Raw genomic sequence first — 27773 nt, forward strand, 5'->3', positions numbered from 1 at the left:
CTCCTTTTGACCATCTCTGCACTGCTATCTCTTGGTTCTGGAGGCAGAGCACAGCAGTGTCCAGTCTGAGAAGATACTGCTAGATAGCTGCCATGGAGGAGCTGGGCACGGCTACTTGACACTGAACACCCCTCTGTGCCCATCCATGCACCCGGCAGTGGACACAGCAACCTGGGCTCTGACACGGGAAGGGATGCACCTGACCACACTGCCCAGGGAGCACCCTGGAGAAGGCCAAGCAGGAGTGGAAAGTGACCTCAGGGTCGGAAGGGTCAGGGAAGACCACGCTAAGGAGGTGATCTCTGAGCAGAGATAGGAATGAAGAGGAGCCAGTAAAGGGCTCTTTGGGGGAGAACATTCCAGAACCTGAGTGACCAGCACTGCAGAGGCTCCGAGACCTTGCTGTGGCCAGGATCTGCAGTTAGCTTTCGCGAAGTCCCCTGCATGTGTTCTGCTTCCTGCTTTGCAGATGAGGATCTTCAGTGTCATGCAGTTAAGGCCTGTGCCAGGCTGGGGGAGCTTTGACTTAGGTGGTCCTGCAGAAGGTCAGACCTGGGCACACCCCAAGCTCAGCTGCTCCTGCTGGGCAGGGTGGTGGTAGAAATACTCAAGCAAATGGAGGGAGAGAGTGGCTGTCTTCAGGAAGGGGTCTTCTGAGAGGGCAGGGCTCTCTTGCCCCTAAACTGGTCTTGGTGGCTTGGTGCAGTGTGATACCAGGGTTCCAAGCTGCAGTTGCAGATTTAGGAAATAAAAATGCAGGACATCTGATCAAATTTGAAGTTCAAATAAATAAACAAGGAATAATTTTCTAGGACTTTCCTTCTCTTATGCTCTAGATCCTGGCTTCAGTGGACTCCAGCGCCTCTGGCATCCCCTCAAGCCCCCAATCTTCCAGGTTTGAACAAGACTCTGGAGCTCCTGCCCACCCCCACCAGCCAGGAGTTCTTCCATCTCACACTCCATCACTATGCCCTCCCCCCATGCCTGAGGAGAAAAGTTGGGGGCGCCCCATTTTCCCTATCCCACAGATAGCCTCTGTCCATCCTGCTTGGATACCTGGTGGAGACCCTGACCTTTGTACTCCAGGCCCTCTCCCAGTGCCACCTCATCCCCACTGAAGGCATCCTTCCACATCCACCCTCCACCAGCCCTGGTTGTGCCCACTTTGCTCTGTGCCCTCCACCCCTGGGCTGCCTGGGCTGCCTGGGCATTACAGGCTGGGAATTCCAAATGAGTCTGCTTGGATTGGACTCCGGTTCAGCGGCAGCACCTGCTGTGTGTCCCTAGGCACAGCTCCTGCCCTCCCTCACCTAAAAGAAGGACAAATAAGAGCATCTGATTAATGGGGCCCTGAAGCTGAACTAGGCACTGCCCAGAGTCCCTTTAGACCATGTCCCTGAGAGAAGCTGACCAGCCAGAAGTACAGCCCTCTGCAGGAGAGGGACTCAACCCCCCCACACACACACACAACTCCATTGCTGCCAGGCTATACCTTCTCCAACAAGAACCAGGTGCCTCCTCTCACCCTTGGACCCTGCTTTCCCTCTCCAAGTCTCTCCTCTTTGAGCACTTTCCTGCCTGCCCTGGCTCTGCTTGTCGTTGTGGCCTGTTCATGTCCCACCCTGTCTCCCCAGAGGTACCCAGTTCTATGCATCCAACCCATAGCTGAGCTCGCCTGGCCTCCAGTCTAGGGTAAGGACGAGGAATCCCCTGAGCTAGGTTACAGTGGGATCGAGATCCTGCTCAGCGCTTGGAAGTAGGGGAAATTAACTTAAAGGGAAGCTTCCTAGGAAGAAGGGGATGTCATCTTTTCAGGATTTATGATCTGCCTCCTGCGCCCCTCGCCAGCTCCAAAGCCAGTGCCTCCTCTAGGTGGCCTGAGGCCCGGGTCCCGGCTGTGCCCTCAGTGCCCAAGCGCGGGCCAAGAGAAAAAGTGGGCACCCCGAAAGGGTCCCTTTGCAGAGTAGTGCAGTGGGGACCCCAGGGGGAACGCGGAGACCGAGGCTGCAAGTATCGCGAGAGAGCCCCCCATTCTCCCTCCCACACGCCCCGCGGTGTCCCGCACCCCCTTCCACCGCAGCGCCCTAGCTGACTGCGCGCGGGACCCGCCCGGTGGGGCCGACAGGGAAGGGTGGCGAGGTGACCTCAGCGGTTCCGCCGCTCCGGGAAGTCGCCTCGGCCCGCCCCCTCCAGCCCCCGCCCAGAGTTTCGCTCTCGGGGCGGGGCGAGCGGCGGGCGGTGCCGGGCCGGCCAAGTTGGAGAGCGCCCCGCCCGGCGCCCTCCCGTCCCCGCGCCCTCCCCGCCGGGGTACGCTGTCCGTAGCTCCGTGCGCGTCGGGCCGCACCGGGAGGGCGCGCAGCGCGGGCAGCGACCGGAGAGCAGCGCAGGCGGTGGAGGTGAGCTCGGGGACGGGCTCCCGGCTCCGCCTGCCCTGCCACCGGCCGGCTTCCCGCGGCCGCGCTGCCATAAATGGGGCCGGCGGCGGTGGCAGCAGCTGGAGGACTGGGCGGCAGCTGGAAGCTGCGCAGAGGCGCGGGGCGGAGGGGGCGGCCCGGCGACTCTGGCGTTGAGGGACCTGGCGGACGGGCGGGCGTCCCAGAGTGAAGTTCAGGGCCGGGGACTCACACAGGTTCGCGCCGGGGGCCCCTCAGAGCGCGCTCTGGGCCCCGCCCCCGCGGCGGTGTGGCTTCTATTTACTTTCGATCGAGTTTTTCCTGCTCCAGGCAGGTGCCCAGAGAGGCTCGGGCTGGCGGTTGCGCGCGTCACTCCCGCGCGGCACTTTCCGCGCCGCTTGCACCGGGAAAGAAGATCTTGTCGGGCTGCCCAGGAGCGACCGGTGGCTGCGGTGTCGCCAGGCGCGCTGACAGGCGTCCCGTTTGTGCCCAGGTGATGACGGCGGCAGCATGGAGTTCCCAGAGCACGGCGGCCGGCTGCTGGGCCGCCTGAGGCAGCAGCGCGAACTGGGCTTCCTGTGCGACTGCACCGTGCTGGTGGGCGACGCGCGCTTCCCTGCCCACCGCGCGGTGCTGGCAGCTTGCAGCGTCTACTTCCATCTCTTCTACAGGGACCTGCCGGCAGGCAGCCGCGACACGGTGCGGCTCAACGGCGACATCGTGACGGCGCCCGCCTTTGGCCGTCTGCTGGACTTCATGTATGAGGGCCGCCTGGACCTGTGCAGCCTGCCTGTGGAAGACGTGCTGGCTGCAGCCAGCTACCTGCACATGTATGACATTGTAAAGGTCTGCAAGGGCAGGCTCAAGGAGAAGGACCGGGAACTGGACCTGCAGACCCCTGCGCCTGGGGCAGAGCTTCCTGGCAGGCCACCATGTCCCCTGTCTGCATGGACCCCTGATGTCTGCCCAGCTGCCCAGAAGGCCAAGCTTCCTAGAGTAGGGATCAAAGCTGCAACTGGGCCTCCTCCTTGGCAGGCCCTAGGACAGTCAGAGGGGGCCCTGGACCTGTCCTTGAAGCCTGGCCCAAGACAGGAGCCAGTCCATCCACCCTGCATCCTACAGACACCCCTCCGCAGCCGGATGCAGCAAGGGGCCCAACCACTGGTGAAGGAGGAGCAGAATTCACTGCCTGAACAGGAAGATAGAAGTGTCCTTCAGAACCCCTGCATCCCGCCACAGCCAGCCAGCGTTCCTGCAGCCCGGGATCTGGCGGTGGACTTGGAGCCGCTGCCCATCCTTGGGGCAGGCAGCCAGGAGCTCGAGCAGGATGCTGAGCGGGTGGTGGGCATGGAGGAGCTGGGCCCTGGGGGGCATCTCTGCATCTGCCCACTGTGCTGCAAGCTGTTCCCCAGTGCCCATGCACTCCAGCTGCATCTCAGTGCTCACTTCCGTGAGCGGGATAGTGCCCGGGCCCGGTTCTCACCCGACAGCGCTGTGCCCACGTGCACACTCTGCAGCAAGACCTTCTCATGCACGTACACCCTGAAGAGGCATGAGCGGACACACTCGGGGGAGAAACCCTACACGTGTGTGCAGTGCGGCAAGAGTTTCCAGTACTCCCACAACCTGAGCCGGCATGCCGTGGTCCACACCCGCGAGAAGCCACACGCCTGCAGCTGGTGTGAGCGCCGTTTCACGCAGTCTGGGGACCTATACCGCCATGTCCGCAAGTTCCACTGTGGCCTTGTCAAGTCCCTGCTGGTGTGATGCATCCCCTGGGGCCCTGAGGTCAGTGGGAGAAAAGGGGCAGGGCCCTTCCAGGTGGGACGGAAATGGAGTCAGAGTCTGGACAGGTGAGGCCCAAGGCTGCCGGCTCTGGAGCAGGCGGGTGGCTCATAGCCTTCCTCCTTCCAAGCGCCCACCACCTCCATTCCCCTGCCCCTGTGGTTATTCCCTGCAGTTGTGCCCCACCAGACCCCTCCAGCCATGTCCCAGAGGTGTTGACTGGCACATGCTTGGGCCTGGGCTCCTTGGTGTGAGGCGGCTCAGGGGTCCTGTGTCTTGGTACTTTGAGACAACCCTCTGGCATGCTCAGAGGTGTCCTCGTGAGCCTGGTGCCATGGTAGGGGAATGACTTGTGTATCAGAAAGGTCAGTGAGTCCACAGCAGGGCGTTCAGAGGACAGGTCACTCCTGGGGAGTGCCAGCAGGGACTGCCTGGGTAGAGCTGGTATCCCAGGGGGTGAGCCCTACAGGGGCCCTGGGGCAGCCAGGGAGCCTACTAAAGCTGAGTGTTATTGTCAGTTATCGGAGTTATTGTCACAGAGTGAATTTCAGAGCGTGTGGCACTGACCACACTGTAACTTTGGACAGAGAAAGTAGAAATTTTGAAATGGATTCTCTTTAGATCCAGAAAGAGCCTCCTACGACTACCAGATGTCTGCCAGAGGGAAGGAGGCCTGAGAACCACACAGGGTGCCTCCTTGCAGCCCTGGGGTGACGAGGGAGCTGACAGTGGCAGTCACTACAGGAGCCAAGCTCTGTGTGTTGGAGGCACTGCTGGGATAAGGGTTGCTTTCCTCCGAGGGAAGGGTCTCCCCGGAGCTGTGGTTACTGAGCACATGGTCGACGGCTGCCCTGCTTCAGCAGGAACAGTGTTTGCAGAGCCCCCTTTCCCCGTGGGGCATGGCAGGAACGGCCGTCACATGGAAGGGGAGGCAGGCATCTTGTGGGCTGGAGCCGTAGCACCCTCCACCCGCCATGGCTGCTGGCCTTGAATGTGAAGGGCCACCCCTGCCCTACCCTCTGCCCTACCCCTGCATTTGCAGTTGTTCAGGGTCGAGCTGCTTCACCCACCTACTCACCAAGGGAATCTTGTAGCCAGAACCTCAAGGGTTGCAACAAGTGGGTGGGGCAGTGCCACAGTGACTCTGGCCTCAGGCCAGCAGGTGGCAGAGCTGCCGGACATCTGGCTTTCCCCAGACCACTGGGCTGCTTCTGCTGGGATTGGAAGTGGCACGGAGTCTAGCTAAGTCTAAGTTATTGTTTCTTCTCCTGATAACACTTGATGTTGTATTTATTCGTCTGCCTGCTCTACAGTGAAATGACAGCTGGCCTTCTCAGAGGGTGGACAGATCATAGATCACCTCCCTGCAGGGTCTGGCCTCTCCTGCTGTGTCCGCTGCTGGCCTGGAGGCCAGTGCCTCTCAGTCATGCCATAGACTCCCTGCACTGTGGGCTGGCTGCAGTCTGGAGAGAACTGGGAGACGAGAAACCAGCTTCTGATGATCTTGGCTCCCGCCACCAACCTCTAGAAGGGCTGGGGGACTTTGTGCTGTGCTGTGCCCATGACCTGGAGTTGCCGTGTGCATGGGCATGTGTGTGCATGCACATGTGTGTGCATTTGGTAAGTCCAATACCTGGCAGGGCTAGGTCTAGCCAGCAGCCCTGCCAATAACCAGCTGCTCCTCCACCAGAGCAGGAAAACTGCTGCCTTGCTGGTTTCCCTGAGAGCTCTCCTGGGGCAGGGAAGCCTGCCCTGAGTCACCAACACTGGAGTCCTTGTCCTCTGTGCAGTTACTGGGAAGCTGGTGTAAAGAGAAGGGGTGGGTTTGATCTGCAGCCGGCAGTCAGGTGATGTGCACGTGTACATATCCACATCTGAACCCTACTCATGTGCTACAGTGTGGACCAGGCACATGGAGCACTGGGTGAGGGGCCCAGGGCCAGCCCAGCCACCTGCCATGGGCACCCTGCTGCTCTTCCCCAGAGGGATAGGAGGGCACCCCTGCAGGACGGCTCTTCCTTCTGGGCGCTTGGCTGGGAGGTTTTGTTTGCAGGTCCCTGCTGTGGCCAGCATGTGCCTGTCGTGGAGATGAGTGCTGTTTTCCATTTTCATGGCATCATGGTGTCACAGTGACAGTGGAATAAAACCCAATGCAGGTGAACATGGCCATGATCATTTCTGGGGATGAGAAGGGCAGGAGGGATGGGCACTGGTGAGCTGGGCTGGGTGCCAATGGGTGGTGGGCACTCTGGGGGCTCTGTCCCAGATGCCACCGTGTGCTCCTATCTGGTGGGACACGTGTCCTGCTGTCTTTCCCCAGGTTTGCTCCCGACTGAGGACGGGAGGCGGAGCTGGGCAGGGAGGGACTGGATACAGGCTGGGATGGTGGCATCAGGTGGGAAGCCAGGCCCCCCCCCCACCCCCGAGGAAACCTGCAGCCGCTGGCAGGTGGCTAGACAGGCCTCAGCCTTGGATCTGAGACTTCCTGCTTCTGGGCTCCAGGTCCTTCTCCCAACTCCCTGGCCCCCTCTTTCCCCAACCAGCCTTTGCTTTCCTGCCTCCTGCCTCATGACTCATTTGCACCTCCTCAGGGTGGGACTGCCTCAGAGGACAGGCCCCAAGGGGTGGCTGGGCTGCTTGGCCCCTTGGGAGGCACCGAGCTCTGTGGAGCCTCGAGCCAGGCTGGCTCTGGACTGCTGACCCGGTGGGCAGTCCCAGCACCTCCCACCCCACCAGGCGTTAAGCTGCCTACAAGAGTCCCTGAGTCCTCCCCAAGGGCTTTGCCTCCCTTACTAAGCCCAGGGGAGGTGGAACAGGGCGGCCTCCATATGTACTAGCTGTGGCCTGCCCAGACACTGGCTCTGCAGAGCAGCCCACTCTGTTTGGGAAAAGCCAGAATGGAGCCCAAGCTCTGGGCGGGGTGGGGGTCATGGCTTGTTAAAGGATCCCCAGAGGGCCAGCTGAGCTGGTACGAGAAGGGCCCACTCCCATGGCGTTCCCAGTTCTGACCCCAGATGCAAACCTTGCTCCTGGGAGGTGGTCTGCCCTGCTCTCTGCACCCCCCCCGACACCCCCCAGTCTGGACCCAAGCCACTGTCCTGCAGGGAGGCCCTCTCATGTTCCCAGTTGGGCCGTGACTCAGCCCAGGCCTTCCCGGGGGGGGGGGGTGGAGGAAGCATTTGCCATGAAACTGGGCAGGGAGGAGGCAGCCTCTGTCCCCTGGGGTGGGGGCTTCCCAGGGCCCCTCTGGCCTGCTCAGCTCTGCCAAGCGGAGCTCACACCCAGCTCACCACCGGAGCCTCCTCCATAGCTGCTGTCCATTTCAGGGCAGTGCAGGCCTCCTAGCCCCTCCCTGGAGGCCATGCAGCCTGACCCGTTGGCTGGATGTAAACTGAGGCAGTGAAGGGGCCTAGCAGTGACCGTGGTAGCAAATTCAGGACTTCCCTTTCTTCCAGAAATGTGGGGGGTACAGGGACACAAAGCTGTCAAAGACCTGGGGCCTCCACTGAGACACTGGCTCTGCAGGGCAGCAGGAACAAGGCCAGAGGAATGCAGAGGTGGCCTGTCAGGAGCCTCTGTGGGGATCACATAGAGACAGGCACCAGGCCGGGACCAGACCAGGGCCAAGGTGCATCAGAGTAAGGAGTCACTGAACAGACGCAGCTTTGGGGTGAACCAGGGTGGCACATGGCACAGCAATGGCTGCAGCCCTGGGAAGCCTTGCAGGTGTGCAGCAGGGAGCTCTGGGGGCCAACCCTTCCTTCTCTGCTTCCTCAGCCCCCGGCCCTGGGGTGGAGCTGAAGGGTGCTCCAAGTACATCTGGTCTCTGCCTTTTCCAATTTGTAAATGGCACCAAATCCTTCCCTGGCACAGGGTGGTTCTACAGACACCCAAGGAACCTAGAGCAAATACACAGGGTGCAGATATGGTTCCACACCTGACCTTCGGAAGCACTGTGGCGTGGACACCAAGCCCTCTGGACCTCTGCCCTGGTCTTCCATAGCATCTCTCCTCCCCACTCAGTCCCATCTTCTCGTCACCAGTATGACCATCACCTCCACTTCCATGTCCTCTACCTCTGCCACCATCAGCTCCGGCAGCATCATCAATACCTTCATCATATCCATTACCACCACCACCACCTCCATCCTATCACCTTCACCCCCATCACCTCCATCATGAATACCTTCACCTCCGTAACCACTACCACCACCTCTACCTTGACTTCCATTTTCACTACCACCACCATCACTTCCACCTTCTCCACTTCAACCTCCACCTCTATCACCTCCACCTCCATCACCTTTACCACTACCACCATCATCTCCATCACTACCAATACCTCCATCACCTCCACCTCCACACCCCCAACCTCAACCTCAACCTCCACCATCTTCACTACCACCACCATCACTACCTTCACTCCCATTTCTACCACCACCATCTCCACCACTACTTCCAACACTTCCACCACCACCACCACCTCAACCTTCACTTCCATAACTTTCACCACCACCACCATCACTTCTGCCTCCTGCATCACCTCCACCATCAATACCACCATCACCTCCACCCCTATCACCATCACTGTACCTTCACCACCACCACCTCCACCACTTCCATCACCTCCACCATCACCTCTGCCAGCTCCATTACTACTTCCATCACTGCCAGTACATCTGCTGTCATCTCCACCCCCAGCACCATCACACTAGCACCACCACCCACCTCTTCATCACCACACCTCCATCACCACCACCACCATGGCTGCCACCACCACTCATCATTACCACCACTGCCATCATCACCACCAACAACAGCATTATCACCACCACTACCTCCACCTCAGGCCATAGCCCCCAGCTCTGTGGATGAGTCCCCGACTCTGGGCCAGCCTGCAAGCTAAGGAAGTTGTTCTGTGTATCTTCAAACTGGGGAGCGGCTGAAGAGAGGAGTGACCACCCTCCTCACCTTGTGGGGCCACAGGATTTGCACTCCCTCCGCTTTCAGGTTCCAGGAGTCTGTTCAGCAGCTCTGTACCTGTCCCTCGCACCCCACCACCCTGTACTGAGCAAAGGAGGTCCTCAGCCCCGTGAAGCAGGCCTGTGCCTCCCCTTGTGGATAGCCACTGTCACCTCCTGGCACACACCTGGCAGGGGCCTGCTGGTCATGGCAGCTCCTGTGGCATGCAGGGCCACCTGTGTGTCCAGCCACCATGCTACTTCCTGTTTCCCGCCTCCGTGTCCTCACCTGTAAGTGGGGTCAGTGGAGGGGGAATGCCCGTGAGCTCACAGGGCATGAAGGATGGCCCCTGCCCAGCACCCTGCAGGCCCTCACAGGTCAGAGTGGGGCCCAGGCTGAGGAGATGGGCAGCAAGGCCCTCCCAGAGCGGTGGTCTCCTGGGTCTGCTCCGCAGGGCTTGTGGAGGCTGCTGTTGGAGGACTGTTGCTGCTGGCCTGCCTGGAGAGACCCACCCCTTAGGGAGTCGCTCGCTCACGTCTGCCACGCCCTCTCTCCTGCAGCTGTGGCAATGGCTGGGTGGCTGAGGCCGTCCCAGGCTCCAGGCTGGCAGTGGCGGAACACACTCCTGTGGAGCTGCCGGGTGAGCAGAGGTGGTCTGGGGGCCCAGGGCCACCTGAGACCCCAGGTCATGGTGACGGGGCATCAAGGCAGGCCCACGCACCCAGCTCTGGCCCAAGCCCCAAATGACCCCTGAGAGACTCCGTGGACCTAGGCATCCAGGACTTGCCTTTCTGAACTAGACCCTAGAGCGAGGGAAATATGTGTCCACTTCTCACCTGACAAGGGGCCACAGGCAGGGCGACCTGGACAGGCCCATGGCCCTGGAGGCTGGAGTCCGTCCAAGTGTTGGCAGGAGGGCTCCCACGGAGGCCTTGCCCGGCTTGCCAGGCTTGTTCCTTGGCACCCTGGCCTCCTGTTCTGACAAGGACCCCCGTCACATTGGATCAGTGCGGCCCATTTTACCTTGATCACCTCTCCAGGTCCCACCTCCAAACACAGCAGGGCGAGGTCGGCCGCACAAGGCCAGCTCCAGCTCCCAGCGAGAGCCAGGCAGGAGAGGGCTCTGCCCTGCCACGGGAGCAGGGCCATGGGGTGCAGGTGTGTGGCTCGGGTCCCACAGACACCTCCCAGAGGGATATACAGGTGGCTGATGAGCTCGGGGGAAACAGTCACTGTCCCTGGTCACCAGGAAATGCAAATTAGGACCCCAAGGAGCGACCACTGCATGCAGCCCCCCTGGGGGTTGATGACAGCAGGGAACAGCGCAGTATGGAGCTGGGGCGCCCCCTGCTGTGGGGGTCTCCAGGTGGCTCAGCCGCATTGGAAAGGGACCAGAAGATGTTTCTGGGCGGCTGATCTGACCTCCAGCATCACCCTTGCTAGGCAAGTGCTCCACCACTGAGCCGCAGCCCAGCCCTTTGTCTCCTGCCTGGGTTCTCTCCCCCTGGCACCACCTCCACCCCCTCTGCGCCCCTGCCTTCAGGGGGGCACTGTGATTGGTTTTCTGTGGAGACTTCGATGTTTCTTTTCGCGAATAAAAGCAAATATCATCCCCCATCGTCACCCCTAAAAGGTAGTGTGCTGACGCATCTCCACGCCTCACGGGTCTCCCTTAGAGCACCTGCGCCCCCAGCACGCAGACCCTCCTCGGCCCTCCCTCGCTGTACCCCTGCACGGTGTGCTTCAGGGTGAGGGGTGCCCTGTGTGCTTCCAGGTCACATGGGCACTTCTAATTCCCCGGAGGGCACGGGCTGCCTCCCTCCAGGTCGCCCTCTCTCCACTCTCCCGGCACCCGCTCCCCTGCAACTTGCCAATGTTACCAAACTCACAGTTTTTTCAAAACCCGTGAGGCAAGAAACAGTAGCTGAGCGTCATTTCGATTGACACTTCTCTGATGATGAGACTCGATATCTTCTCCTCGGTGACTCCGCAGGGCCCTCTGCCTATTCTCCTGCTGGGTTTTCCTCTCCGACCTTACAGATCCACCCACTTCTAAGACACTTTGTGGTTTTCCTGATTGGACATTCTCATCTCTGATCCTTTGGTCAACAGCGGCAGAGGGTCCAGTGTGGCTCTGAGGTGTTGTCACTTGGATGAGCACGTCACCTGACCAGAGCCAGTCCCTCCACGCCCTCCACGCCCTCCCGCAGCCAGGCCCGCTGGGCCCGGAGCTGGGCCAGGCTGGCGCGGGCGCGAGGCTGGGCAGGGCTGGCGGCGGGCGTGCTTGCCCTGCTTTCTCCGTTCTCCTGGCTCCTTACTTGCTGGGTTCTTAGTGACTCTGGAACCAGCTCCCCTGATGTGAAGGGAAGCGGCTCTCCTCTGAACCCAGTCAGGAATCCAGCCGCACCTGCAGCCGCTCCTGGTCTCACAGGAGCATGTCGGGGAGTCTGGATGCTCCCCCCAGCTGGTTTCCTGCAAGTGAAGCCACAAGTGTGCTCGGCTTCTGGCTGAGCACCCCGACCCAGTGACCCAGTGGCTCCTCCTTGGGTGAAGGATGTCCAGTCTCCTTCCCATGGGATCCAGTCCCTGCATACCCCCTGTCCTCATCTCCTGGCTCAGGAGCTTGCCTGAGCCATCCCTCTCAAAGACCCAGAACATGCCCAGCCCCAGGGCCTTTGCACCTACTCACCCTTGGTATGGGGAGTAAGGAAGTTCCCTCCCAGCTCTTTCTACCAGGGCCTGGGGCCCTGGGGCCCTGGGGTTAGGGGTCTAGGGAACTAAGGATTGTGGGACTGAGTGGAGTAGGAGCTTTGGGAGAAGGGGCCCTTGTCAGAGCTATGAGTTCCACTTTCAGTGCAGAGGCTCCAGATGGAAGGGCTTCTGCTCCTAGTACCAGGCGATTGTGCATAAGAACCCTTTCCTGGCAACCTCCTAGCTTGATTCACCTTTTGGTAGGGCTGACACAAGTGACTCCCTTGGATTTGGACAATTTCCCTCCTTGTCCTTGAGTATCCCACATTCATCCCATAGGTGGGTTGGGGTGGGCCGGTCCTGGTTCTGGTCTGATTGGATCCCGCACCAAAGGGGAAGTGACACTCACTTGAAGTCAATGTGAGAATACTTTTTGCCACAGCAGCAGAGTCGGGGGAGGGGGTCTCCGGCCCCCCTTACCTGGAGCCACTGTTAAGTGGCTCTGTGGACGACAGTGTCTCAGAACACCAAGCCAGACCATTCTGTCTGGAGCTGTACTTCTGCAGAGTTTCGACAGGAAGCAGTTACAGTTTTACAACAGCCAACAAGAATGAAGCAAGCTGGGTTGGCAAAGTAGATTTGAACCAAGAAACAGTTTCTAAACATTGTTATCAATTTTTACCAAAGAGCTTTAAAGAGAGGCCCATTTGTTTGCAAAATGAGTATAGTTTTATCAAAAAACTGTCTTAAGAGAGAGAGGGTAAAAAAAGACGCCTGTGAGTGGCAGGAGATGTAGAGTGACCAAGTCGAAGCCCAGAGGGCTGTTCTCAGCTGCCAAGGAGCTGGGATCTTTGTAGCTGACAGTAATGAAATGTCAGAATTAAGGCTGGTAGCATGTGAAACAACGAATCTCTAAGGGCTTCATCCAACTGTGGAACATATATTAATAATGTGCTTATATAAATATAGATCTCATACACGTCTTTTGAATTTGAAATCTCAAAGTTGATTCTAGACCAAAAAGACTTCATTTTAGAGTTTGTCAAGCATATCAAAGGACTGGGGGTGTGGCTCAGTGGTAGAGCACTTGCCTAGTGTGTGCAAGGCCCTGGGTTTGACCACCATTGTGGGGGGAAATATATATGTATATTCTACATATCTTGAAGCTCTAAAACATTTAGCTAAATAGGATCATTATGAAATAAGAGCAAGGTGATAAAACAAAATATTTTAAGGCAGATGATAGAATCTTTGCTTTTTAGGCAAGTCACCTAAACAGTGAAACAGGGAAACCCACAGTCCCCTGCTAAAAGCAGATGGGCGTCCAGAGCCATCCTGACTAGTGGTGGGGCCGGTTCTCCCTGGCCTCTGTGGCTGTGTGCAGGCGCTGGCCTCAGGGCCCCTGCTGAGTAGCAGGGTCTGGCTTGCCTCTGGCACCCCAGCGGGGCCATGTGTCAGTGGTACCTGAGCTCCTCCAGCGTCTCCTTGTTCTGGATGGAGCTCCCCACCCAGGCTGGCTTCACCAACCCCCAGTCATACAGAGCTTTATACGGAAGCACACTGCTGCTGTTTCAAACACGCCTCTCTGGTGCATCTGAAGCTAGCCCCGACCCTTCCCTCAATATGGCCTGTTGAGGGGTCGAGGAGAACCAGGTTCTCAGGCGCTGCCTCCTGAGTCCATCTGAAGACGGACTCTTAGGTGGAGAGGAAAGTGTGCTCCCAGGAAACGTGGCCTGGCTTCTCCGGCACCCCCAGACAGCTCTGGCCGGATGCAGCCAGCACCACCCAGCAACTTCTGATCAGGAGTAGGTGGGCCAAGAGCTCAGACCTTCCTTTCTTTGTGGAAAAGCTGGCAAAATGTCTCCGTGTTCCTAAACTGTCAACTCTTAAATCAGTCAGACTCTCCTGCCACCTGCCACCCTGTACACCCTGTAGCACATCCCCCGTGTTTAGCCTTTCCTCAGTTTGTAACTTTTATCCAGTTACAAAGCATTAAATGACACCAAGACAGCCCTGACTGTGCTGTTTTTAGGTCTTCCTGTCCCATCCTTTAAAAATCAAACAGTGCTGGCGTGGAGGACGCGGGCTTGGGAAAGCACCTGCCCAGGCATCTGCATCTCAGAATACTTGGATACCTGGGGGCACAAGCACACCTCCCGCAAAGAGTGGCAGGTTACAGCCAGCGGCACCTCAGCTGCATGGACATCCTTGGCTGCATCCACTTGGCTTCAACTTTTAAAATGAAACAGAATCCACAGCCCCGGACACCCCTGACCGTGCTGCTCTGCTTCTCAGCAGGTCTGCAAGGTCGAGGGCACTGACCAAGACTGAAGCGTGCCTTCAGAGCCCTTCTGATTTGGGGAAAAGTGTCAGGGGCCACAGACACACGTCCTCTGACAGACAAGCCCAGCTTGGGCACACGGTAGCAAAGCACCTACTTCGTCCAAGCAAACAGATGGGGGCGGTGATGCGTCGGCAGTGCCACCCAAGTGGTGGGGTTTTCACCCCTATGGCACCAAATGCAAAGGGCAGAGCTGGCAGAGGTTTTGTTGGCCGATTTATGTATTTAAGTCCAGATCCAAGGCGTCGGCACAGGAGAGAGCGGTTGTTGGTCACCAGGCAGGAACCCGGCCGTGCCTCCAGCCCTCCACAGCCAGACAGCCCCCACAGCCTGAGTCACAGCCCTCGGGGGACTGCAGATGGCGCTGGATCACCTCCACACTGGGCTCTAACAACCTCTGCGCAAGGTTTGAGATTTGGTGACAAATGGGAATGAGAAAAACTAGAGATCTCATCTTACACGTTTTAAAATATCTCTTTTTGTACTAAAGTTAAACGTTAGCTCAACATGAAAAGAGCTAGCAGTCAGCAATATTGTAATGTTGGCCACTTTGTGAACACTTCTAATACCAATAAATTCAGATGTCTTAGCTCTTCAGTACATATATAAACCTTTGTCCCATTTAGGTCTACCTTTTTTTCTTTTTCTTTCTTTTTTTTTTTGTGTGTGTGTTTTTGGTATAGGGGATTGAACTCAGCCATATCCCCAGCCTTATTTGTTTATTTATTTATTTGCTTACTTACTTACTTTTTAAAATTGAAATAGTCTTCATTATTTTTGGAAATTTTCTTTTTCTTTGTGAGACAGGCTCTCACTAAGCTGCTTAAGGTCTTGCTAAGTTGCTGAGGCTGGCCTTGAACTTGCCATCCTCCTGCCTCAGCCTCCTGAGTTGCTGAGATTGCAATACCACACCCAGTTTATGTTCACAATTTTGTTCTCGGACCTCAACCATCTAACAGAGATAAATGTAATCCCAACTGGCAAGCAACGTAGGCAAATACATATGCTCAAAATTCAGAAAACACCTTTATTTATATTTTACTAAAAAAATTAAATGTTCACACCCAAAGGCCCCCCGAGTACCGGACTGGATATGGGTCCCCGGTGAAGGGCCCGAGTGGCACCCACGAGGGGAGGAAATGCAGGTCTCCAGGTCCTCCCCACACTCCCGCTCAGACCCACAGGCCAGGCCCGCGGCAGCCCCCACCTCTGCGGAGGGCGCTGGGGCAGTGGGCGTGACCCAGGAGCAGAGAGAGCCCTGGGGGCCCCGGAGGTAGTCAGAGGCTTCCCGGGCAAGCAGGCCCCAGCAGCCATCCTGGCTGGCCAAGCTGTTGGGGTCAGAGGTCAGGCAGCCCGTCCCACAGCAGCCAGCCAAGTCCGGAGCCAGTGTGTGGAGCCAGGGTGACCACAGAAAGCCAGCTCCACAAGAAGACAGGGGGCTGGTCACCAGCCCTTCTTGGGCTGGGGGCACAGGGCTGTCCGGGAGGAAGGAGGTGCCGTGGGACAATGGGAAGGGAAGGGTCTCCGTCCTTCAGGCTCTCCCCTTCTTTGCTTCTCCAGAGGGTGGCGATGGACACAGCCTCGCCTCCCGGTCACACCACGCTGTCTGCGAGTTAATTCACACCGTGTGACAGTTGGTGACACAGAACGCCCTACTTACCACAAGGCTGAAGCCTGGGGAGGGTGTTACAAAGGTCACCAGATATTCTGGTTCTGTGAAAGATTCAGCAGTGAACATCTTTTCTCTCCAGCAAAGGATTAGAGGGAGGTGCAAGGGCCAGATGGAAGGGCAGCCCTGCTGAGTGCCTTTGTCTCCTGTTGCAGCCCAGGGCGAGATGCAGGCCAGCACACACCGCAGCAAAATTTGCCCGCAGAGCATGGCCTGGCCCCGCAGTGAGGGTGCCGCTCAGTCGGTGGCTTTACTGGGCTCCGGCTTCACCTTGCACCACGGGTCCCCCTCCAACCACCAGTGACTCCTTCCACCACGGTGGCTGGGAGCCACCCCAGCAGGGCTGCCACTCGAGGGCCTGGCACACAGCTTACCTCCAGACCCGCGCCCAGCCCAGGTCTGGCTTTGCTCTTCCATGAGGCCGTGGGCACACCGAGGAGGCGCGGCTCAGCAGCAGGCCATGGCCCCAGGAGAGGAGCCATCTGCTCCTGCGCAGAGCGGGTCCTGGCTCATGCGTGGTGACGACGGGAGCGCTGCTGCGCGGGTTTGATTTCATGTCTGTGTGGGCCAGCTTCACCCAGCACGGCACAGCAGCTCACGGAGCTGCTTTCAGGCCTGTGACCAGGTCTTAGGGGTCCAGCGGCTAAGCCAGCGTCTTAACACAAATGGACAATGGTCATCAGCTGACGAGGGCGTGACCCCTGCACATGCCCAGGGTCTTGGTTGTGCTTTCCTGCCAGGACACCATAGGGACCTACGGTCACTCTTGGCAGCACTAGCACCCCTAGTCGGTGCCCCTGTGGCAGGACAAGACCCACGGGAGGGTTCACCCTGGGCCCCTCCCATGTGGCGCTCCAGGGTGGTGCCTCAGTTTCCACAGCAGGTGACATGCTTCATAGCCACTTGCCTTCCGTTCTGGATCACAGGACCCCTGGGGACATCACCTCCTGAAAGGCCTGGAGACTCCTCCCTGCTGGCACACATTTGTCTTGCACCATGTGATGCTCTGGGAGCCAGCCATGTAAACAGGATCCTGTGGACTATATTCTAGGATGGAAGGCAGGACAGCCTACCTGGTTTTAAGAAGATCAGAGGTGGTGCAGGTGCCCCTCCAAAGGAAGGCCTTCCCTGACTGCCTATGCTAACTGGGAAGGGCAGGGGAATGCTTGCCAGGTCGACAACTACAGTGCACCTCAAGATCCTATTTGATAATCCCAGCATCTCAGAAGGCTGAGACAGGAGGATTGGGAGTTCAAAACCAGCCTCAGCAATGTTGAGGCACTGTGAGGCCCTGTCTCTAAATAAAATACAAAACAGGGCTATGGGTGAGGCTCAGTGGTTAAGTGCCCCTGAGTTCAATCCCCAGTAGCCCCCCCAAAAAATACCTTGCCAAGTAAGGTGATGTGCTCACAGTTTCTAGGGAGGAGGAGAATGCAGACCTCTTTGGGGCCATTATCGAGCCACCCCAGGATGCAGTGAGAATCACCAGTTCTGGGTCTTCGGGGTCTTCATCAGTGACATTGAGCTCAGCTCCCTTCTGGCCCTCTCTGCTCTCACTCTCTAGATGGTGGAACCGTGTGGACCCCATGCCAGTTGCCACGCTTGTCTAAGCTCAGTATGTTCAGGAGTCGGAGGGACAACCACAGGACAGGTCCAGGGCCATGGATCCACGGGGGATGGATATGGGTCAAAGCGCTCCCTGTCACCTGACCCCGGCAATCCTCCACTCTGCCCGTGGCAGCCCACTGAGTCCCCAGGGATTAGTGTCTGTTCAGGGTCAGCACATAACAACCCTAGGGAACCTGGCGATTCTTCCCCAGTTCACAGTCACCCTTGCCAGCGGCTGCTGGTCCCTGCAGGCTGGGAGAGAGCTTCACAGTGAACTCTTTTTTTTTTTTTTTCAGAGTAGAAATTAGAAGTTTATTAAAGGACAGCAGAAAAGACTTCTCCTGGAGGAAGAAGGGGACCCAAGAGGTGGAATCCCTGGAAGTGCGGTTGTCTCCCCCTTTTATAGTTTTGGTGATGGAAGGTAGGGGGAAGGGTTGGGACACAGGTGGGCCAAACAAGTAATCTGGGCAGGAAGGACTTCATTATCACTTCTTGGGGATGGGCTATCACCCAATCTGTTGGGGGCTGTTTCCTGGGTTCCATTAACATTTCTTTGGGGTGGACTTTGGCCTAGGGCCTTTTGGGGACTTCATTAACATTCCATGAGTTGTCCTGTGTTTCCCTGGAATCATTTTCAGGATGGCTTCCATTTTAGATTTCACTGATATTAGACCCGATTTACCTAACTACACTGACTACCTAACTTTAAATCTGGCTTCATTCCCCCCTCTATGAGAAGTAATAGGCTGGAGGGCCATCTGAGTGATGGGTGGTCTATAAGAGAAACAAGAATTCATTAGTACTGGAACCAGATTGATGCAGCAATAAATGCCACAGCACAGGAATTGCCAATGAGTATGATGGCAAAGACAAAGACTAACAATGTTTTCCACCAGGAAGTACCAGAGAACCAGGAGCTAAGATACTGTTCCCACGAAAAAGTTGCTGAGGACATGGCTTCTATCTGAGCATGTAAATCTTTAAGGATATTTGTCACATTGCCAGAATTGTCAGGGATGTAATCCCCTGTTTGAGATCCTGGTAATTGTGACAAAAACTGTAAGGGTCCGGCGAAGCGTCGGAGAAAGAGACCACACAAGAGACTGGCTTCATGCAATTGGCAGGAGGGAGTTTATTGAACCAGCGCGCTGGGGCTCAAGGCTCACTCAGGAAGGGAGAGCAGCCCAGAGCCCAGAGCAGAGGTCAAGCAGAGCTTAAGCACACTTTTGGGGGAGGGCGGGGGGCTCTGCATACATCAGAACAAATCATCATGAGGCGCGGGAAAATTGAACAACAACTCTGAGACACGATTAGTACATTCATTGGCGGGAACAGTCTGGGCAGAGGTGATTGGTCACTTCTAAGCGGGGTACACATTCAAACTGATTGGTTTTAGGGCCTAAAGGACTACGTGACATACTACACAGAATCCCAGGTTATTAGACAACCAGTGGAATATTTAGAATATTAGACAACCAGTGGGGATATTTACTGGGCAGTTCCAGTATTGTCCTAACAGCTACAGGGATTACAGGTTCTGGGGGTAGCAGAGGAATTTTAACAATACCTAGTCTTTTACTTTTTAATCCAGGCCTTGCAGTTTAGAAACTTTACAATGCCCGGTCTTTCACACTTTAACTCAGGCTTTGCAGCTTAGAATCAGCTTAGAAATTTTTCCTTTACAAAACTAACTTTTGGACACAACTTTAAATGTACTGAAATCTGGCCTATTTCTTTCATAGTCACTTTCACATGTAGTGAGTTGGGACATAGAGCCTTATCTCAGGTCAGGCGAGGTTCTTTATAAATTTTAAGTATTGTAGTTCTGAAGCTGATCTTTGCTTTTTTAAACATCATTTTACAAAGCCTACATAAATTGTTGCTCAAGTTTACATGAATATTAGCTAACACAATATAATATCACATCTAAAACATGAATTAAAGAAAAGCTGAAAGCTTTTAAACTTTTGTAGAAAAGTAGCAAAGTACTTGTATTTTGCAATAAAACCTTTACATAGATTAGGCTCTCACTAACTTAAAAATACATTTAAATTGTATCTCAGTGTAAAAAGTAACATAGAACTTTACATAACTTATTGATAACAAGTCCAGTTATAGAACACAAATGATATAAATAAATCTCCAACATGTTTTCCTTTTAAGCCTAAAATTACCATACAACTTTAGAACACAGCTTGATATAATCCTCTTTCTAAAGTTTCTACCTTACGACTTGTATACCTGGAAGATATGAACACATTAATAGCACCACAATTACATTGATGTTTTTATATTAACCAAGTTTAGCTTTTAAAGAAATAACATAGCACATTCTCTAAAACAGCACTTGTTAAACCAGCTGTTTAATTTCTTTAAGATTATTTGCTAAAAAATTTACACTTATAACCAACTTACACAGACCTTCTTTATATCACTTACTTAAACCCTCTTACTTAATCATATAGACTCTTATCCAGAAACACATTTTCCCTCTATTAAATCCATACCTAGAACCTTTTAGTTTCTCTTTTTCATCTGTTAACCTCCTTCTGTTCACATTTTGAAGCAATACTTGTAAATTTTGAATTTAAGCAGATTTAACATTTTATTAAGGCCTTTTTTGAACACCTAGAAAAACTTATAAGCTTAATTTTAAAGACATCTTTTCTTTCATGTATTTACCAAATTTAAATTGAGCCATCTGAATCACGTGACTCAAAGATATTTGGATCCATTTTTAAAAATTTTTCATGAGCGCTCCTCATATATCTATCAATTGTCATATCACTGCATGATATATGGACATACACACATACAGACATACCGACATACAACACGTAACACAAGTGTAACACATAACATAATAGTAAAGGCCTTGCAGCTTTTTCTCAGGTGAAATCTCATTGCAATGCTTAAAAAAAACTCCAGTTGATCAAAAATAGAATTTATCAGAAAAACATTAACTTGTCTGTAGGATCAAAATCATGAGCTAAAAAAAAAAAAAATACAGAATCTAAGAAAAAATTGACTGGCCAGTAATTAGTAAATGCCATACAATTTACTCTTTGGTTTAATCTAGTTTGAGTTCCCATAAAGAAACTTTTACTCTTTTTTTTTCCTTGGGCCTCAGATCAGTCTCCTACTGAGCTCCAGGCTTCTTCTATTTGCATTTCAACTTAAGTCCTGGCTGAGGTCTGGAAGGAACTGGGAAAACTGGAATTCTGAGCAGAAACCTCATGCCTAAGGCATTTTAACCATAAGTCACAATTTTCAGGTTTGGATGTTAAAAATTATGATACAAGTTTAAGATACAATTCCCAAAATTTCATACCTTTACATCTTTCTACACTAGAAAAACTTGCTCACACAAAACTGAAAATAGGATCTTACTTAATAATATAAAGCTACCATCAGAAGAGATCCCTTCAGGATCATTAAGCCACTTTCTTTGTTCTGAAGTTCCTAAAGTAGTATTAAGTTACATTAAATCACCTGAAAAATTTTAAAAGAGAACCACACACTATCATGTATATCCAAAATTAAGCTTTAAAAATTTCCAAGACTGTTGTTATTTCATGTCATTTTAATAAGCCAGATCAGCGTTCCAATCCAACACTTTCTTTTCTTAAATCCTACACACTGAGAGGAACAGATACCAAATCATAATTTACTATCCTTGCCGAAATTAATGCTCTGGTACACCTAGTGAAATCTTCTCAGGCTACCCAGTTCAAAAATTGATGAAAAAAATAAAACTAAATGATTGGGAGTTACTTGCCAACTTGGAAGTAGAGTTTTTTTAATTTTCTATCCTAAGTATTTAAGTTCTCTGGCATGAATTATCTGAAATCAAACTAATCAATTACCTAACCTCAACTTTTAACTGCAAGATTATGCAATGCTTCAAACTCATTTAGATACCAGATTGTTACAATGAAACATAGACCCACATTTAGCCTAGATTATCCCCAAGAAACAATCTATAATAACCTTTACTTATTTTTTTTAAAGAGTGAGAGTGAGAGAGAATTTTTAATATTTATTTATCTATTTTCTCGTTCTCGGCAGACACAACATCTTTGTTGGTATGTGGTGCTGAGGATCGAACCTGGGCCGCACGCATGCCAGGCGAGCGCGCTACCACTTGAGCCACATCCCCAGCCCTCTATAATAACCTTTAAAACAGACAGACCAGATAAGAGAAAAATCTCCCCAGGTTTCTTAGGGAACCTGGGCAGATTTTACTAATTACCCCATGCCTTTCTCAGTCCTGCAACCTGAATTGCTAACATTTCTGACCTGCGAAGGAAGGGGAGCATCCAGGATGAATGGATGCATGGTTGGGAGTGTTGCGTAGCCCATATGGAGGCAAATGTGATTGGGGCTTTCCCACAGTGCCATTCATCTACCAATCACCCTAGATACCCCTGAGGGCTGTCAGGAGGGGGCTCAAGAGAAAGGACCTTAGGAATCGTCTGAGTGTAGCCCAGACTGGAATTCCGCAGTTGTTCCAAACTCCTTCCTCCACCTCCACGCATCCGAGGCAGATGGGGATTCGGGACACTGTGTACTGACGCCAATTGCTCTCCGGGCCCAGACAGAAAAGTTGGAAGTGGCTTTGGCAGAACCCAACATGCCTGCTCTGTATTGAAAGGGTGATTGAGAGCTGCCTAGGCCAGGAAACCTCTCACCCGAGTCTTGAAGAGTGGCGGCTGCACTCATTGCGTTTAAGTAGCCATCAGGTGCCCACCTTACCCTCCAGATAGAAAGAGAAAGATGCACCTCAAACAGACATGGGGTGCTTGCACTTACCTCGGTGTAGAATCTCGGTCTTGGACCTCCAATATGTTACCACTGTTGGCCGGTGACGAGTCCTTGCTTCCCGAATGTTGAAGAATAACACCAGAAAAGCACGCCGAGGCAAGGTCAGAGTAGAAATTAGAAGTTTATTAAAGGACAGCAGAAAAGACTTCTCCCGGAGGAAGAAGAGGACCCAAGAGGTGGAATCCTCACAGTGGACTCTTGAACCCCTCTGCAGTTCCCCTTCTCCAGGGCCCAGCCTCCCTGCCCGTGAGGCTCTGGGTCTATGAACTGACTGGGGGGAACTGGGTGAGGGTATTTCATTACCTACCTAGGGTCAAAGGTCGAGCTTCTGCTCCACCCACCAGCCAAGCTAACTCTTGGGTCACTCCTTGCTGCCCCAGGGCAAGGTTAAATCCACGTCTGCATGAGTGCTGCCCTGAGCACCAGGACCTGACCCCATCTCCCATAGCCTTTCCTGGTGTAACCCTCCTGGCAGCAACCAGTCTGCATGGCCGCTCCGCACAGGTGAGGCCCAGTGCAGAGGGCAGCAGCGGAGGGGAGGAGGGGTCTGAGGAAGGCAGGCGGGCCCCTACTGGGCAACCAAGAGGGAGGTCCAGTGTGGATGTCCCCATCCATCCTGAGCAGTCCTGTCCACAGCCTGAGGGCTTGCTGTGGCCACACATGTAGCCAGCTCTGCAGTTCTTCAGCCTGCCCAGTTAGATCCAGTGCCTGGACCTTATTCACCTCCTTCCCTTGGACAGGAGATAAGGGCTTGTTAAGGCCACCACAGAGCAGTGGGAAGCAGTGACTTTGTTGCCTTGGCATTAGTCCACGGATTCTCAAACCTTGCCTTCCACCATGCTCTGGCACCTCAGGAGAGGTCCACGCACCTGCAACGGCACCACACAGTGGGCTATCCGCGTGCCACTGCCCCTTCAGGGAGGTCCTTGGGCTTCTACCATAGGGCAGGACCTGGGCCCTGAGCCCCACTCAGAAGACCACTCCTGCACCCTGGGGCTCGACAGTCAGGGTGCTGTTGGGAAGCAGGGTCCCTGCTAGACAATTCAAATACAGACTGTCATTAAAGGTGCACTTTGCAGAGGTGTGAGCACACCTGGGGTGCAAATGAGGGGCAGTGAGGTGTTAGAGGCCCTCAAAACCAGGAGACCACTACAGGCTTACGGCCGAAAGACAGGGGAGCAGGGTGCTTCCAGAGCCCATGAGGAGCCGGGCCAGGAAGGCACGCTGCCCCGGGGTGCTGCCCGGAATGGGCAGGGACGGCACCTACGCTGGGAGGAGCTCAGAAAGGCCCTAAGTCACCTGCAAACTCCCCAGCCGCTTGCTGACCTCTCCTGCTGCAGGTGGATCTGGAGAGTCCCTCAAAGGCCCAGGACTGAAGGCCACGTCTCCAAACTGTGGTGCTGGGGGGAGGTGACGGAGCCACAGGAGGTGGTGCCTGGGGGAGGCCTGGGCCCCTGGGGTGTGCCTGGGGTGGTGCCTGGGCCCCTGGGGTGTGCCTGGGGGAGGCCTGGGCCCCTGAGGTGTGCCTGGGGTGGTGCCTGGGGGAGGCCTGGGCCCCTGGGGTGTGCCTGGGGGAGGCCTGGGCCCCTGAGGTGTGCCTGGGGTGGTGCCTGGGGGAGGCCTGGGCCCCTGGGGTGTGCCTGGGGTGTGCCTGGGGGAGGCCTGGGCCCCTGGGGTGTGCCTGGGGTGGTGCCTGGGGGAGGCCTGGGCCCCTGGGGTGTGCCTGGGGTGTGCCTGGGGGAGGCCTGGGCCCCTGGGGTGTGCCTGGGGTGTGCCTGGGGGAGGCCTGGGCCCCTGGGGTGTGCCTGGGGTGTGCCAGGGGGAGGCCTGGGCCCCTGAGGTGTGCCTGGGGTGTGCCAGGGGGAGGCCTGGGCCCCTGGGGTGTGCCTGGGGTGTGCCTGGGGGAGGCCTGGGCCCCTGGGGTGTGCCTGGGGTGTGCCTGGGGGAGACCTGGGCCCCTGAGGTGTGCCTGGGGTGTGCCAGGGGGAGGCCTGGGCCCCTGAGGTGTGCCTGGGGTGTGCCTGGGGGAGGCCTGGGCCCCTGGGGTGTGCCTGGGGTGTGCCTGGGGGAGGCCTGGGCCCCTGGGGTGTGCCTGGGGTGTGCCTGGGGGAGACCTGGGGTGTGCCTGGGGTGTGCCTGGGGGAGGCTGGGCCCCTGAGCCCTGGAGGGCACATGGATGCTGCCTTCCCGTCCTTTGTGTCCCAGGTAAGGCATTGTGTTCCTCCTGCCACACTGTGCCACGCTGTGCTGCTTCTCCACAGGTCCAGGAGCAAGGAAGGCGGGTGACCATGACGGAAACCTATGAAATGGTGAGCCAAAGTGAACTGTGCCTTTTCTGTTTTATTTAATCTCTAGGTGTGGGAGCTTGAACCCAGGGGAGCTTTACTACTGAGCCAAGTGGCTGCCTCTTTTTTGTTTGTTGGTTTGTTTAATATTTTTTTAGTTGTAGATGGGCACAACATCTTCATTTTGTTAATCTATTTTTGGGGTTGGGGATATGGCTCAAGCGGCAGCGCGCTCGCCTGGCACGCGTGCGGCCCGGGTTCAATCCTCAGCACCACATACCAACAAAGATGTTGTGTCCGTCGAGAACTAAAATAAATATTTTTAAAAAATTATTTTCATGTTGTGCTGAGGAGAGATCCCAGTCTTCATGTGTCAAGGCATGTGCTCATTACTGAGCCACAACCCCAGCAACCCCCCAGCTCTTTTTGGAGACAGGGTCTCACTAAGTTGCTCAGGGCCTTGCTAACTTACCAAGACTGGCCTCGAACTTGCAATCCGTCTGCCTCAGCCTCCCAAGCTACGGGTTTACAGGTATGTGCCACCATACCCAGCTGTTCCTTTTAAAAGTTGGCTAACAGGGCTGGGGTGGTAGGTCAGTGGTACAGTGCTTGCCTGGCATGTGTGAGGCACTGAGTTCAATTCTCAGCACCTCGTAAAGAAAGAAATAAAATAAAGGTCCATTGACAACAACAACAAAATTATTTTTTAAAAATGTTAACTTTTGGGCCAAAAGTCAGCTGGCCCAGGAGCCCATGTGGGGCCATCCACAGCAGCCAGTCTTCCAGAGCTCAGAGCGGCCAGAGGCTCCAGGAGGAGCAGCAAGGGGGTAGGGGATGGCCGGGAACTAAGCACCCCCACCTGCAGGCAGTGGCTAGGCCAGCGGGAGGGCGATGATCGTGAAGAAGGACCCAGAGCCAGGAGCTGCTGGTGGGGCCCAAGGGACATGCAGCTGCCCTCTGGGAGTCTCAGGGAGGGGCCCTCCAACTGAGGCCAACTTCTGTGCTAAGAAGAACATGACCTCCACTTTGTGGAGACTGCTGAGCTGTAGGAAGGGAGAGCAGGCCACAGCAGGAGGGGCCATGTCACCCTCTCTCCCTCCTGTCACCCCCAACTAGGAAGGACCTGACTTCAGAGAAGGGACGGAGGGTGGGTCCCTGGTTCTCAGTCCAAGGAACTGGCATAGAGGAGCAGAGCACCTCCGTGCCTGGGAAGGTCCCCTAGGTCACATACAGCCAGCCACAGGGGATTGGTGGGGAATCGGTGGGAACAGGGACATTAAATTGGATGTGGGGTTTTTATTTTATTTTTTTAAAATTTTTGGTATTGGGGCTTGAACTCAGGGGCACTCACCACCTAGCCACATCCTCAGCCCTAGTTTGGATTTTATTTGGAGATAGGGTCTCACTGAGTTGCTTAGCATCTGGCTTTTGCAGAGGCTGGCTTTGAACTCGCAATCCTCCTGACTCTGCCTCCCAAGCTGCTGGTATTACAAGCATGCTCCACAGTGCCCCAGTTTTGGCTGGGGCAGTGGGGCACGCCTGTAATACAAGCAGCTCAGGAGGCGAAGGCAGGAGGATTTCGAGTTCAAAGCCAGCCTCAGCAATTTCTTGAGGTGCTAAGCAACTCAGTGAGACCCTATGTCTAATAAAATACAAAATAGGGCTAGGGATGTGGCTCGGTGCCCTGAGTTTAATTCCTGGTACCCAAAACCAAAAATTTTAAAAAGAAAAAAATTTTGGGGATCCAACATGGCGGCCGGCAAGGAAGCAGCGATTCTAACGTCTCCACTTTAACCAGATAAGAAAGACCCATCGGAACAGCGGCAGCCTACCTACGGAGGAACTTCTAGCATAATTCCCTTAAGAAGAGAGCTGCTGTGAACTGGTAGGTTTATTGGAAGTGACAGTTTGTCCCAGAGAAGTGGATCTTGGACGGCCACTCGGGCACAGAAATCTAGTCCCACAGCCATCAGCCGCTCCCGCAAGCGGCTCCCCCGGGAGGCTTAGCTCTCGCTCTGGGAGGAGCCGCATCACCCGCCCGGTTCCTAACCACGCGGCCAAAGCTACCCGACTAGACAGGTGACCCCGCGGTGGCGGGTGCAGAAATCAACTTCTGTAAACAGCAGCCGTTTTTGCAAGCGGCGGACACCCGGAGCGACTTGGCCCGCCCCGCCCGAACTGGAATTCGGCCTCCGCCATCCGGGCTCCTCTGGGAGGCCTAGTGCTCGCTCTGGGAGCAGCCGCATCACCCACCCGGTCCCTAACCACACGGTCGCAGCTACCCGGCTCTACAGGTGGCCCCCCCAGCGGGCGCAGAGGTCCAATCCCGCAACCACCAGCAGCTTCTGAAAGCGGTGGCGGCCCGGAGCGGAGTGGCAGCCCAAACCGGCAGACGCCTTTGCCATATCGGCTCTCCCGGGAGGCCCTGCTCTCGCTTGGCGAACAGCCAAACCACCCGCCCGGATCTTAACCACGCAGACACAGCTACCCCGCTCTTCACGTGGCTCCCGGTGGCCCGACTCAGCTAGAAGGGTCCCCGCATGGCCCCGTACATGGCCATGCCCTCCGGGCTCTGCTAATAGCCCCGCCCACCTGGCGAACAACCGGGAAACTTCAAAATCTCTCTGTGGGCGTGACCCCAAGGACCAAAGGACTCTCGACACCCAACTCCCCTTACTGCCAGAGTCAGGCAGACCTGAGACCCACCAACGGAACAGGCCTAGAGGCCTGCCAGCATGGTAGATACGCCACTCCATTTGGAGTAGGGGGGCAGAGCAGAGCAGCCGCCCGCATCCGGATCAGGCCCAACGACCCGAGGGGGTGATAGTCATATCGCCACAATTGGAGGGGGGGCAGAGCAGAGCCGCCACCCGCTCCCGCAGGGTGGGCAGACCTGCAAACAACTGGCAGAGCAGGCCTAGCGGCCTGCCAGCGCGATATTGAGATCACCCCAACTAGAGAAGGAGCACAGCCACTACCCGCCCTGCAAGGGAGATTTTTCAACTATACAAGAGCAATATAAATAATTAGGGGGAAAAACTCATAAACACAACAGTTTCACCAAGCAGAAAGAAACGTGAGCAGCATGAAAAGACAAGGAAAGAAAGGACCACAAGCAATGCAGGTCAACTCAACTTTAGAAGAGGTAATAGCTGCAACAGATGGAATGTCAGATAAAGAGTTCAGGATATATGTGCTTCAGATGATCTGGAGTC

General features: G+C 55.1%; 1 protein-coding gene and 1 long non-coding RNA gene across 5 annotated transcripts; one reads left to right on the forward strand and one right to left on the reverse strand.

Moving 5' to 3' along the window:
* The first annotated feature begins 2145 nt into the window (after positions 1–2145).
* Positions 2146–6339, forward strand: Zbtb42 (zinc finger and BTB domain containing 42). Of its 4 annotated transcripts, none has more exons than XM_078051041.1 (2): positions 2146–4181; positions 4800–6339. In XM_078051041.1, exon 1 carries the CDS (start codon positions 2904–2906, stop codon positions 4158–4160), a length of 1257 nt encoding a protein of 418 aa, XP_077907167.1. In that variant the 5' UTR covers positions 2146–2903; the 3' UTR covers positions 4161–4181; positions 4800–6339. The 4 variants fall into 4 exon arrangements, with proteins under 4 accessions (XP_077907167.1, XP_077907166.1, XP_077907165.1 ...); XM_078051040.1 differs by having other exon boundaries at positions 2151–2396; positions 2887–6339; XM_078051039.1 differs by having other exon boundaries at positions 2153–2396; positions 2724–6339.
* An 8840-nt stretch (positions 6340–15179) lies between these two features.
* LOC144377579 (uncharacterized) lies at positions 15180–16457 on the reverse strand. The gene is made up of 2 exons (XR_013438571.1): positions 16216–16457; positions 15180–15778 (listed from the first exon to the last, which is right to left on the reverse strand). It is a non-coding gene; the product is annotated as an uncharacterized LOC144377579 (long non-coding RNA).
* Positions 16458–27773: the final 11316 nt, after the last annotated feature.

This window comes from Ictidomys tridecemlineatus, chromosome 5 (genome assembly GCF_052094955.1).
Source record: "Ictidomys tridecemlineatus isolate mIctTri1 chromosome 5, mIctTri1.hap1, whole genome shotgun sequence".
NCBI classification, from domain to species: Eukaryota; Metazoa; Chordata; class Mammalia; order Rodentia; family Sciuridae; genus Ictidomys; species Ictidomys tridecemlineatus.

Bases quoted from the DNA above. Each gene is read 5' to 3' on its own strand.
- Zbtb42 (XM_078051041.1), top strand. From the start codon at position 2,904: ATGGAGTTCCCAGAGCACGGCGGCCGGCTGCTGGGCCGCCTGAGGCAG.